Source organism: Bombus vosnesenskii, unplaced genomic scaffold (assembly GCF_011952255.1).
Source record: "Bombus vosnesenskii isolate JDL3184/JDL3185 unplaced genomic scaffold, Bvos_JDL3184-5_v1.1 scf7180000013266, whole genome shotgun sequence".
NCBI lineage: Eukaryota > Metazoa > Arthropoda > Insecta > Hymenoptera > Apidae > Bombus > Bombus vosnesenskii.
In genome coordinates, this window is record NW_022882926.1 from 6,249,365 (window position 1) to 6,263,938 (window position 14,574).

The following is a 14,574-nucleotide window of genomic DNA, read 5'->3' on the forward strand; positions in this document are numbered from 1 at the left end:
ATTCTTTATTTATCTTCTTCCTCATTATCGCGACTAATATATTAACGCTATTCTATATTTTACCAATTTTAAGTAAATTTCCTAATTAAATTAAGGCTGAAAATTAAAATTCTGAATTTTTTAGGGAACTAAACAATCTTGCAATTTATTTGCAAAATTAAAATATATTCTAGAAATATTAATAACTTACTAGGTCATGCATTCGAAATATATGTACCTCGGAATCTCTTTCCAGCCTGTAAAGTCCACTCATAGTGAAATTCAAGGAGATTTGTTTGGCTTTACAGAAACTCATGTACGTGTATGTACATGTAGCAGAGAATGCAAGCACGTTAATGCATTTGAGAAAAGTCAGAGTTGAGAGCATGTCACAGCAAAGAATATTAGAAAATTGACCTATGACCTGTGTCTCGCGAAGCAGGGCATGCTGAGCTGCTTTTTTTTATTATTAAATATGCGTAACTTTCAAATTAAAGTTACTCGAATAACAGCAAGTACGTATATCTTTATAAAATTAAGAATTTAATCAAGAATTTAATCAAGCGCTTTAATTGTTCCGATAAAAGCACACTTTTGTTACAGAGATAAAATTTTAAAAACGTGTTCAGAGTCATTCTTCAGCTTTACAGAATCGAATTTGATCGGTGTGGCAAATTTGGTTTTTTATTATTATTAATAGAAATTGGTTATTATTTATAATTTCAATAGAAACGGGTAATAAAATGAGAAGATAATAAGAAAACAAATAAAAAACTATTATTTTCAAAAACATCCCTGTTAAAAAAACTAGTATTTTTTAATGAAGTCGATTGCCAATTCTTGAATGAAACATTTTCCTATCATCTCCCATGTTCTACATAAATCATGCGAGTAATAAAGCATTATGAGAATCTAGAGGAAAGTAACAAAAGATGAACATTATGAATAACATTTGAAAGCAACAAAACTCAGCAAATTCTCTACGTTCGATCGTATACCAGAACGTAAACGCAGAGTGCTCGTAAAACGTTGAAGTTTTGGATACCATCGAGATGCGTTGCTATACCAAAGAACACTAGGACCTAAATTTTTGAAAACATTCGGCTACACTACAGGTGAAACAGATAGGCAACTCGAGTGAACATGATGTTGTGGCACATGTACCAGCACGTGTACTTTAAACTTCATGTTTTACTTAAGACTGCAGGGAAAAAAGTTTATCGCGGAGGAACGTTAGTTCCATTTAAACGTAGTGATCTGCGTTGAGAAATTTATCGTCTTCCCGATATTTCTTCTTCGCGAATTTTTCCTACCGTTTTCTATTTAACAGGACGATTAATGTAAATATTATATTTGAAATTTCATAACCGAAATTTTTTTCTTTTTTGAGCATAAAAATTATAAGTCAGTCATAGATAAGCTCCGTTTTAAATCATTATTATTATACAAGATCTTTAAAAAAAAGAGGAAATACTTCTAAAGAGTTGTGTTATGAGAACAACTATACAGAAATTTCATTTGCATTTATGATAATAGAACTTTGCATACAGAAGGTATTTGTTTTGCATATTATATTATGTGTAATACTGTGTACGTGATAATATATTTATTTTTTTCATGAATAGAAATTTGATCTTGTGTGTTATATTGTGTATTGCATGGACGGTGGAGAAATAAATTACACCATAAAAATCAATGTAAGATATATTGTAATGTACGAAATTCTCGAATTTATCGCTCAAATATAGCAATATATTATTGCAGCGTTATTATTGGATCAATTAGGACTGTTTATAGTGTATTAAGGTGATTATTATATAAGCCTATTATTTATATAATTAATTACATGTAGAATTATCTTACTTACGATTATTTATATAACTAATTATTACAAAGGTATTCCTCATAAAAGATAGATTTTCGTTTTTTTGCAGAAAGGTGTGAAAAATAAAATTTCTCTCCGCTTTCAAAAAATATACGAACGTGTCACTTCTATTGCTTCAACATTTTATCATCTTCTTCCAACGAGTATACTTGAATGCCAAACAAAATGAGTCATCTACTATAAATAAGTTTGTCTTCATCTAAATATTTTCTCCAATATCATCAATCAGAAATTATTTACAACAAATGTGCTCAAATACTTTTTCATCAAATTTTGGATATTGTTATACTATTATACGCTTGTAATAATTAACATTAAAACATTCTCTTTACTCAATCAGTATTTTTATGTCGAGTGTTTTGATCGTACATTTTTTATTTCAACGACGATATGTAATAACAATCTTATTTATAAAAGAATGTAGTTTTCGAACATCAGATATTATCTACGAAATATTGTTATTATCTCCTAAATAAGGCGAAAGTACTTACTACAGATGCCTGAATCCGATTGCACCGCTTCGATTAGTTTCTGCAGTCCATCGATGTATAATATCATGTGTTCGTCCTTAGAAATGCTGCGACGCTGTATAGCACGGTTGCAGAGTGGACAGAGAGCATTTTTACTTTGCAATAGCGTTTGAATGCACTGGCGACAGAATCGATGCCCACAAAGGGTTTTCACTGGCTCAGATATGGTATTCAAGCTGGAACAGAGAGGCACATAATCCATTATATAAGCAAGCTTTGAGTATTTCAAATAGAATAAATAATTAAATAAATTTAGTAAAGACAACAGTATATGTTAGGATATTTTAAATTCACAAAATTATTTATTTTTGAACAATTCATAATCAAAATGAAATATCTAATAATCACTGAAGTAAAAATGTAATGCTATAAGATCAATAAAACTTGATAACAGATTCTAATAAATTGAGTATATATAATGTTTGATATACGAAGGTCACAAAATGTATTTGCACACTATTGTATGCATTTATATAGTAATTAATCAGGTCCAAGTATATTAAACTTTGTATCATTTACTAGTACTTTCATATGATCACAAAAATTTGATACTATGAAAATAAAATTTAAAACTTAATAAAAAGATCCGTCATTAGAAAATAAGAACAAATAATTCTTGTTCTTACTGTATACAAAATATTAATTGCAATATAATATAATTTTTCAATAATATTTCAATACAATAATTTCTTTATGGAGAATGATTTAACGTCATAAAATACATGGAATCAAAGAACATTGCCTTTTCAAATAAAAGAATTAAATAATAGTTTTTTAAGTAACCTTTTATAGGTATATAAAAATATATGAAGAATGTATGATCAAATATTTAAAGAACTTCAGTTCTTAACTTTATATAAAATATCATTTGTTGAAACCTTAATTGTAGTCTTAATCTTCTTGTATGTATTATATCGCATTCTTTTATCTTTTTGTATATAGTATGCAAATATTATATTAGAATCAGAAAATACAAAATTTAATCAGTAATAGATAAGGTTTCATAAGTGAGCAAACTAACTATATTAAAATTACATACATAGCGTAAAGGAATATAAAAATAAAATATAACTATCTTATTAAATGTATATTAAGTCGCTTTCATTCAGTCTAATTACTAACTAGTCTTCCACCATAGATACAAAATGAAAACTATTATATTAATATAATAAATAAGCATGATAAAAGATTAATGGCCGTGAATTTATTAGAGTCCATTTAAATGATGAGTTGAACAGTTTCACGTAATAAATTAAAGTCAATATGTCTTTAACAAAACAATACTTATGGTACAAATGGAATTAAAAGAAATGGTTTGTTAAGTCAAGAAACTAAACAAATATACTTATCTCCTTCTATTTATTTGAGGTTACTTAAAGCATAGAACATTGAAAATACTGAGTTATAGGTATATAACCTATAACAGAACTTCTCAAAATGAATTGAATCTTAACATGAACATTGATCTAACATGTATTACACATTATGCGTTTCAAATGTATGAATTATTCGCTTTTAAGTTACTTCATAGATTTTGATATGACAATTAAAAACTTACCAAATTGTGCATTGTAAACATTTTTGTATATTTCTAATTTCCTCTGCTAGTTTTTCAGCAGTAACGAACACTTCTTTCATCATCTTTTCCTTTGTTACGAATGTCACATCGCGAATGTCTATCACAATTGGATTAAATTCATTTTGTTTAAATACATCAAAAGCGCGGGATCTCGTAAAACTTTTTCATTCGATCTTGCCATTGTTAGAATACAGACTACTTGTGTTATCAAATTGTCAACAGGTCTTCAAGATTTACTTTGACTTTAACCACGTGCTTGTGATGGCGCTGTGATCAATTAATCGATATATAGAATTAAAATTTTTTATTATATAATTAATATATTCAATGTATTTAATTCGTATTTTTCAGACTATGAATACTTTATGATTAATCTACTGAATTCGTATTCGTGTTCTGATAAATGAAAGATTTGCATACGTTTGTCAAAATTTATCTACATATATAGTTACTTTGGATATTAAGTTCGTTAAAACTTCATTGTAGTCATAGTCTAAAATATTTAATCATATCGTGTAATTAATGAGTAATCATACAAATTATGAAGTACATACAGTCGCATTCAGTTTATAAAAAATAAAAAGTTTGTATTATTCTTTCATTCAGAATGCGATTTATCGATACATCCTCTGTATATACTTTTCAACGACAGAGTGCGTTGTTGTATCAAATTTCGATACTCGATAAAGGCGGGAAACCATATAGTAAGAAGCTGCATAATTGAACGGGTTTGCTGGGGAACGTAATCGAATCCTTTCGAATAATATTTCCATTTAAATTGATTCCTGCTGATTAAACATCTTTGCAAAAACTGTGTTGTGAAATTGGTCGAGAATACAGTTTCGGCAAATCACATCGCCAAAGGTATTTCTTTATAATTTACTGATAGTATAACCTTTGTTTAATTTAACATTTCGCTTTTCCAATGACGCCATTGTTACGTTACAAACAAATATAATCGTTACAAAACCACAGGGGTAAACATGATAAATAGATTCTTGTTTTTTATTTTAGTCTCAGTTTATGATTAAAAAGGAATATTTTAATATAAAATAGCTAAAAATGGAAAAGAATCTGCTAATTCTAGCCGAAGATATAATCGTTAAAACAAACAATATTTTAATATTATCAAAGCTATATTTTTTAAATTACAAAAAGTGTAGGGAAATATATGTTTAACTTCAAAATTAGATAAAAGAACAATTTTGATAAGATAAGAATTTTAAAACATTGCTGTCATTATATAAGATAAGAAAAATATAACTTATCCTGTTTTTCTCCTGCAGTCTTCGTTTTAAACACTCGTTTAACCCGGCCAGGATGATTAATCAAAACCGAATACTTTTCTTTTACAGAGATTGTCGTACAAATGATTAACCCAGCATCGTCAAGCTTAACCAACAGACAGAAAAGACGATATTCAGCGTAACATGAGCTTCGCAGAAACGACTTGTTGATGACGTTATGGGGTGGATCTTCCTTGCCAGTACTTTACTCTTTTGCTTATGCGGTAAGTCTTGGCAACACAATATATGAATATTGTGCGATATATGTATTAACGTGTAATGGAAAAGTATCACAATTTTCGACGCAAATATTATTTTTGGAAGAAACAAACGATTGTTTTTGGTGCCAAATTTGAATTCGATGTTAATGGAAAGGTTATAATTGGTGTTTGTTCTTGCATCGGTAAGCATTCTTGCAAATGACTACATTTGATAACCATGTAACAACTGGTTATTACGTGAGGTCCATGTTAAAATTTCTTAAAACAAAAAGTTATTATTTTGAAAAATTTAATGCAGTCAAGACGGATTCAAAGCAGTTGAAGTTCGTTCCTCTGGGATTAATTACGTGTACGCTGCGTCTATGCGATAAGGAAGTTCAGGAAAGGAATTACTGTTACAGAGTGCATCGAGCGTAGAAATTTTGTTATAAACACGGATAAAGCGGAAAACTGAAACCAATCTAAATTTTCCATATTTTAAGTTTCACTGAACCGTATAGCAATATATTTGCTTTTAAATTAGCCTGAATTTTTACCTTTGATGAATTTTTTACAATTATATATAAAAGTTAGAAAAACGTGTACTAGAATGTAGAACGATAAATTTTAATTTTTAAGTAATGGATTTTGTTTATTTAATGTGATTCATATATAAGCAAACTGTATAGCAGTAATTTTTTTACCAGTGAAGCTTCAGTTGAGTTATTTTATTTTTCACTCGAAAAAAAGTATATGATACCGTACTTGGAATGGTATACAATACGATTGCGTATATTTTTGACAGAGGAATACCAAATTACGCAAATCTATTTTTCTTCCAATATTTTGCGACATTTTGGTATGATGAAATTAATGTTTTTGTGTGACCATCAACAGGTATGCATTAACGGTGCCGTGAAAATTTCAGTGACAAACGTGCGAACGTTCCGGGTGAAATGAATTTCATTTCTATAACACTGCAAAATAGATTTTTTTCTTATCTTCTTAGCGGTTCTGCATGCAAATAAACTGGCACTGAGAGATTCTAGAGACCCGGTAAATTTATTCGGCGATTATACTTATCGGCATGGCAAACGAGGCATAACGATCTCTTTGTATGAAAATCCAAGTTACGCTCGCGAGAAACTTTTCTTTATCGAATAAATTTACTTGGGAGCGAAATCAACTGCCCTCGCAGTGATTAAAGGAGCACGATCCTATCTACCAACAACTTTCCTCCCCCGACTTACCTCATTACGGTGTGTACACCTAACGACTTTGTAAAGCGTCTTCAACTTGGTGGAAAAATATGTCGCATATCTTTTTACGATTTTTTAATCGAATTTGTATGTTTTGGATATTTTACAAAAGCTCAAAGCTATGAAATTTCCCACGTATACATAAAAATCACTTCTACGAGTTATTTGTTCTATTTATAACATTATTTTTTATTAACATCTATGGTGATACATTTCTGTTCATTTTTATCTCTTCGACTTAACTATACATGAAGGTTGCATTACTGTTAACCAATTCCATTTTTCTTTTCGTTCGAATCAGAAAGATATACAAATACTGAATATTCCACATCCAAAATACTCTTTGAGTACTCATTACTCTGTAGTACTCGTAATGATCTTCTCAAAGTTCAGCAGGTTCTTAATAACTAGTTAGTTGCACTTTACGTTGCTTACAGTTCCAAAGTGTCATATTGTTTCAGAAACTTATCACAAATCTCACCTCCAGAACGATTATTATCGACTTTATCAATAGTTCAAGCACACACATATACATACTATTGTTAATAGATGCACTAGTAACAGCTAGAGTAACTTCTCAACTTCATCACTTGTCTTATCATTCCTTAAGCTACTTAAATGAACGTTAGCTGTTTACTGCCTTAATCTCTAATACATTTCTGACACTCTGATAGATTTCAATATCGTAGATAAGAAAGAGTAGACAAGAAATAAAGATGAGTGAGAAGAAAAAAAGGACGTGGGAGATGAATGAAGGTGTCTTTTATCAGATTCTACATTCCATCTTCACAGTATCAAATTCCATTAATCACATGAAAGTGCCACTAAATGATACCAATTTTTGATATGCTTGGATCCAATTATATTCAGCACAATGGCGTATAAATACCTTTTGTAGTCACTGTATAAACTTGATATATAATAAAAATAGTGTATCTTAGTAACTGAATTATTAAATCCAAGATAATTAATGGCTAAACTCATAACAATCTTTCAAAGTAACAGTAGCAGGCTGAATTAAAAAATCATATTATCTTGTCAGTTTCTTTCAACAAACAAAAAAGTCTTCGCCTAATCATACAAAACTACCTACATATAAAACTACATATTAAATCTCATAACCAATTACTGAATCAAATATCAACCAACACCAACTATCGTAAAAATCGTCAGATGTATACACCGTCGTAACAGCTCTCTTTTTAACTTGCTCCCTCGATACGAAGGCGATCCCAAAGATACTAACCCAAAAAGTGTACAATAATAATTTGATCGGCGTATGTTGATTTTTCACGCTGCTTTGGATAAAAAAAGCGGCGGGATTGCCGTTGCCACAGGGCGGTGGCGGCGCGGCGGGGGGCCATGGACAGCCGCAGGCTGGTTCGCCGAGCACCCCGGGCCCCGGCGGTGGCACAGCTGGCAGTGGCGCGAGCAGCACTTTTGGCGCCGCTGGCGGCAGTGCCTCTGGCCCTGGCAGCGGCGCTGTTGGTTTCGGTGTGACCGGAGGAACTACCGGCGGTGGGGCCGGTGGTGGTGCCGCCAGTGGTGGTGCCGCCAGTGGTGATGCCGCCGGTGGTGGTCAAAGTTGGTCCGGTGGTGGTCAAAGTTGGCCCGGTGGCCCGACTCGTCGGGGCCGAGGGTGGCGCGACTGGCGCCGCGGCGACCCCACGCTGATAAAGGGACTCTGGAAGTCGAAGGGACCTCTAGGTAAACCTTCCGTTCTGCATGACTTCTGTACATTTATCTCATTTATATCATCTCATTTATATTTCTTTCCCAATTAATATATATTGCCGAATGTTGGTGTTTGTATATAGTTGATGTTTTATTTTTACGTTTTATTTGGAAAAGTTTGTAGAGGAATTTTAGGTAGATCAAGTTGATATGTTTTTGTAGGATTAGCATTTTCTATGCACTGTTTCTTTGCGCGAGTTTGCCTTATTTATCGAATAGTTTGGCCAATGAATTCTTTGAAGTAATTTTTGTAGGTTTTTAACGATATTCACATGGAATAGTTTGTCATTCTGTACAGACTTTTGCCTTTTTCCCATTCTTGTTCTTTCTCTTGTCTGTCGTATGTGATGTATTCAGCAAGAAATGTGAAAATTTGGGAGCACTTTTTATTAGCTCACCTTGCATTGTCGTTGAGATGTGGTCTTAACGTTGCAGGAATCCGGAATGTTTCACTATGCATGCATAAGTTCTAGCTACATTAGGGACATCTGATAGTAAAATGTTCTTTAAATAATGTGTACTTGTTAGAATGCAAGAAACAGCATTTTGCATATGAACCATTTTTTTGCTGCTAATATGGCATGTCTTTATTGTGATTAGTCAAGAACATTTTTAGTAACTTATGCTAAATCCTGAGCAATTACTTTATTATTGCTTTAGATCCTACACGATTTTTCCCGTACTGGTGATCCTGAATATGTGTAGATTATTGAAACAACTTGTAGCATTAATATAAAATATCAAATATTTATTTATTCCAAATATAAAATAACTTAGTAATTCAATGAATTTCATTTCGTATATTGCGTTTTATTCCACCAGAGTGATCTCTATTTACAGATGTATATATTGTTATGTCGAATATATTAATTGCGAAGCATGTGCCATTTAAAATTCCACATTTCCACGAGAAAATGATTTCCTATTTCATTTCACATATTTATGTTTTATTGCGCATCTTCCCGCATTTATAAAACATACGGTACACGGTCTATAAATGTTCATCAAACAGTAATTGTCGTCCATAAACTTGTACTGATCGCGTTACTGAATGTCTGCGTATAACTTTCACGCTGTTCATGTTAGCTTTGTAGCTCATTAGCGCGAACAAATTCTCACCGTATTACTGCGAGAACTTCTCGACTTTATAACCCGATAAGCTCGAATTAGCTGTCCATAATACTATAGACAGATAAGAATCCGCTATATGAGTTTGTATATTTGAAACTGAGCATTCACTCGTTCGTATAAACTAGATTTGACTGTATTTATTTATCAAATATTTAATTCGATAAAAATTAAAACGAAAGTTAAAAGGATTACAGCAAGTGAAATTCGTTTTTTCCGAATCTCTGTCAATTTTATTGTGCGTCGAAGATGGTACAGCAGGGAACGTGAAAAATTCATGAAACGAATGAACAGTACGCGTGTTTTCGTTCGCGAATCTTAGGTTCTGATTTAACTTCCAGATTTCCTCGTAGATCGATGTATCTTGAGTTATATAGGCGAATATTTCATCACAAGTTAAAATTTTACTTTTCTTCGCGATAGGCATGAAACAACCGCGACTAGAGCGTGGAGAACCTGAGTATACACAGAGAATTTAGTTTCTAGTTTTAAACTCGTGGAAAGTACACTTCCCAAACTGTTTCTTATGTATGCTCTCTGTTATCTTTGATTTGTTTCTTCGTTAAGTCGATTCCTAAGCTTTGTTGTTTTTTAATCAAAAGTTGGACATGAAATTCTAGAAAAATATTATATGGTCAATCGTCGGTTTGTTATCTTCCTCTATAATTTTTCTGTAATTCTTCTCCGTATCGCAATTTTTTCATCTCCATATAAAACTTCTGTGATTTAGATAGATTTTTAGAACACGGTGAACATTTTTTGATAAAAATTTCTTTACTAGAACGCCGAAAACCATATTCGGTATATTTTTACATCTACAAATCGCTTATAGAACGAATTGATATTTTACATTCGATAGATTGAAAGGAGATTTATAGATATTCATTTTTCGAAATAAACGTTTAATGGTTTAGTCTCCATTTTAACTTTGTTCTATCAATGGATTTATTTTGCCAATTTCTCGCGGTTCTGTTAAAATATTTCTAGGCAATAAAAATGGCCTGTTGTTTAATTTCAGAAAGGATACTGTGTAAATAACATTTTGTCCCTGCTGTATATCAATTTGTTTTACAGGCTTTCTCAAATGAAAAAGAGCGTCGAAAAGTTGTTTTATTGACTGTCCACAATTTCGGAACTCGCGTCCTTTGTGACATAGGAAACCACTTTTCACTTTTCTGGATATTATATCGTAGATATTATAGTCAGTTTATATTCGGAGCAGTTTCTCAATTTTTCATCGTTTTCATGAACGAAGGTTTATTTGCCTACTTATATGTTGCGCCTTTATAGCGATCGATAAAAATGAATTATGATAGATGTTTATGTTAGTTTTAGACTGTTTATTTTTTATAAGATTGTAAATCATCATTGAAATTGAACATTTTCATTTAAAATAATTTCTAGAATGTTTAATACACTTTTGCTGATGTATCACAACCTTTAAAATACCTTCATGGAAAATAAACTGTTTAAAGATATTTTCGATGTCCTTCTGCTTCCTAAATCATCTCCGAGTAAAGAAATATTCAGGATTTCACAGTGAAGACCTGTTGGAAATAAATCAGAAAAATATAACGGATGAAATAGAACTTCAATATTCAATTGATGCACTTTCTGTATAGCATATTCTGTATCTGATGCAGCTTTCCATTTTTATGTTTGCTCTCCGAAGTACACGAAATGAAAATAATAATACATCTACAATATATTCCTTAATGTTTTAGTTCAATCAATAGATCACAATCCATCAATATATTTTTCGAGTGACATACAGCACTCAGCTCAGATATATCAGAACTGCGATAACTTTCGGAATGATCAGTAATTCGAAAGGAAGGAAAAGCCTGCAGAAATCTATCATACGAAAAAAGATGTAATATTTTGACCGAATAATCAACGAACCACAAAATGCAATTAAAAATTGCCACACGGAAAGAAACAGCTTCCACTCGACCAAAATGTCAAACCTCCCATCCAGCTCGCTTCGATCCACGTAAGATTCGCTTTCAACGTGTATCGTCGATAAATCATTCGGAAGCTTCGAGTGACCATTCAAAACCTCGACCGTAATTCATCTCTGTCATATCTTGGCATTTTTCACGTGACCACATTTTGCACGTCGATCGTTCACCTTCTCACAAAGAGAGCCTGGCACGCTGTGCACGTTTTTCGTTCTTGTTTATTTTCTACATGCTGCATGTGTGTGTGTTCTCATAAAAAATCGATCTAGTCGAAACGAAACGTGAAAACTGGATGTCCTGGTGCAGATTCCTTAGGCAAGGCGGAAGTGTACATCTTCTTAGCGCTGCTGATCGGTTTCGTGACGGTGGTGGTGGGCTGTTGGCTGTCGGATAACTGTTGGTCCCCGGAACCGGAAGGGGTGGTGACCCTGGCATAGCCTAGTGCAGACTTCCGTTCATCCAGGCGATAACAACTAGTACGCGGGCCCTCCTACAGGATTCTCCAGGACTTGGTCCAGCAGAACCGACGACCGTTGCTGGACATCAACGACAACCACACAATGCTTCCACCCGTATGAACAACGTCACCTTATGCACAAAAGAAAACACCTTTTACCATTAAACCATGGTTCGCCGCCATTACGAGCAGCGTGCGGCCGATCGAATATCGCCCCGTTCTGTAATATCGTATAATGTCGTGGTTTCGCCACCGATAAAGGTACTCGACCGTAAATCCAAACGTTCATCGAAATATCGACATGTCTCCGTGGGATGCAGCTAGGGCTGTGCTATGAACCTAAAACGGATTACCGATTGCGTCGACGTCTTTTTTCTCGACTCTTCTTTTTATTTCCCTTTCGTTTTGTCATTGCTCTCTAGAGGGCGTCGACGTTTCGTACAAGAGAATTTTGATAATTATTCGGAATATAACATTGAAAATCGTCAAGGTCCGTATCGTGAGTAATCTTTTTCTGCGTACGTAACGTCCCTTGAATTTAGTTTCTGAGACGTTCGCAATGGATTTCAGTTGATTGCAAGTTAGGATTACGCCACGTTGTGACATAGATGGGCACCTTTATATAGCTCGATCTAAACTTAACGTGCTGACGATAATCATTTTTTGATATTCGTAAGAGAAGTGATATGTCATTGAGTTATAGATTGGGCTGGATTAATAGAGAGATTCCGAAATAATTCCAACGCAGGAATTGTTTCCGGTTCTAACGGTTTACTCTTATTTTTAGTTGCTCGAAATTGTAATCAATCTCGTTAACAAAGCTAAACTGTATTTACATACTACAAGCGTGCATACTATTAAACATAGTATATTAAACGTAAGTTGGTTTATTGGTTGGATCGGCAGTTATGTGCATAGGAAACGGTTACTGTAAATGTTCATTCCGACAGTATATTTGAAGATGATCGAGATCGATCAAGTGCATCCTGTTCTGAATAATTATCGAAGTTTTCATAAGCTGAAGGATAAACCGGAAGGAAACAGTAATTGAGCGAAATTGGAGAGTACACCATGTGGAATTACGCTCGAATTAGATCACGCACACATTGTTCGTCTGTGAGCTATAATTCGCTCGTTAACTCGATCAACACTTAATCGTCGTCATAGGGACGCGACAATATTCGGGCGTAGTTCCATCGTGAATTCGAGCTTCCGGTTCGAAGGATTCTCGTGAATTAGCGGGCTAATTCGCGGGCTCGTTCAATAGTTGGTTGAGGCATATAGGTGGTAGAAACTTAGAATAGGGGTTTTTGAAAGAACAGCTGATTATGCAGTTTGAGGTGTAGTAAGGGGTTTTCTTTGTGTGGATGGTTTAATGTGCTTTTTTATGGGTATGGTAAGATGTGGTTGTGGTCACGTAAATTTTGGGAAAGTTGAAGGAAGATGGTGAAGTTCTGATCGATCCTTTTTCTCTCTTCAAAGGAGGGGGAATTTCAACGACGATTGTATGTCGAAATATGGGGTATCAAATAGAATGGTCCGAAAATATTTCTTATTGGACATATTGCAAGTCCATAAACCGATTATTTCGAAGCGATATAATTTTTTATTCCAAAAAACATGACACATATACATCGAGATATTGTGACATAACAATCGAGATATTGTAACCATATGAAATTCTTTCGAATTCTTATTTTAGGATACTCATTTACATTGTTGGAGGAGGTAATCATTCGAATAGTACAAATACTCAGGATAAAAGCTAAGCTTAATTCTAATTTTCATTGTAATTGATAGAATAGAAGAATAAGAGTTACCAAATACAAATTAGGTATTCTTCGATACCCAGCTTCAAAAGAAACGACACAGCCACGATTAACACATTCGCTGTTATTAATTAATCCTTAAGACAAGCATTCTTTCCTTTATTACAAATTTATTTATTTTAATAACAATGATCGTTCTAATTGTTCACGGACTCATTTACCCCTATTATTTATTTTATTGGAACACACGGAAACGCTAATGTAACAGTTATGTCGATAAATTTATTTAAATATCAAAATCAATGTATGTATGTTACTAGCAGCGAATGCGTTAAACTATAAGACAAGAAGCTAGATTAACATCATTATTAAAAAACAAGAGAACCTTCCATTTTCATATGTTCCACGTATGAACTCTTCATCGATTCTCCATTTCTCAGCTTCAGCCGATGTAGAATCGATCAACCTAAATCTTATCATACCCATAACGTCATTAACGTTCGATCATCACCATCAATCAGCTTACTAATCACCGACATACACCTTCTTGTTACATAAACGCAACGGTTTTCGACCATAATCATACTCAAATCTTGAAATCGAAGAAGATTCTCGCGAATTGGCGGGCTAATTCGCGTAGATCTAGTGACGTGTGGACAGGACGCGCGCTCGTAGACAGCGCAATGGTCGCTTTGAGGCTCGTAGTTAGCTGAATTCCCAAAATGGGTCAATAATTTCATTTGGAGCCTGGATAATGGGTTTCGATATTGACGTCAGGTTAGGTCCATCGAGACAGAACTAACGGAG

General features: G+C 33.4%; 2 protein-coding genes across 3 annotated transcripts in view; one reads left to right on the plus strand and one right to left on the minus strand.

Moving 5' to 3' along the window:
• The window catches only part of LOC117243487 (breast cancer type 1 susceptibility protein homolog), a 38,931-nt gene extending 34,734 nt beyond the window's left edge, over positions 1 to 4,197 (minus strand). The window contains exons 1-2 of one of the 2 annotated variants that reach the window (XM_033511014.1): positions 3,953 to 4,197; positions 2,356 to 2,570 (exon numbers count right to left, since the gene is read on the minus strand). In XM_033511014.1, coding sequence (XP_033366905.1) covers positions 2,356 to 2,570; positions 3,953 to 4,035 — 298 coding nt within the window. In that variant the 5' untranslated portion in view covers positions 4,036 to 4,197. The remainder of the gene's footprint in view (positions 1 to 2,355; positions 2,571 to 3,952) is intronic. The other variant, XM_033511012.1, reaches the window with a different exon arrangement.
• LOC117243488 (glycine-rich cell wall structural protein 1.0-like) overlaps positions 1 to 12,837 on the plus strand; it is an 88,253-nt gene extending 75,416 nt beyond the window's left edge. Inside the window, exons 3-5 of the mRNA XM_033511015.1 lie at positions 5,329 to 5,483; positions 8,033 to 8,425; positions 11,848 to 12,837. Of these exons, the coding sequence (XP_033366906.1) occupies positions 5,438 to 5,483; positions 8,033 to 8,425; positions 11,848 to 11,978 (570 nt within the window). The 5' untranslated portion in view covers positions 5,329 to 5,437 and the 3' untranslated portion in view covers positions 11,979 to 12,837. The remainder of the gene's footprint in view (positions 1 to 5,328; positions 5,484 to 8,032; positions 8,426 to 11,847) is intronic.
• Positions 12,838 to 14,574: the final 1,737 nt, after the last annotated feature.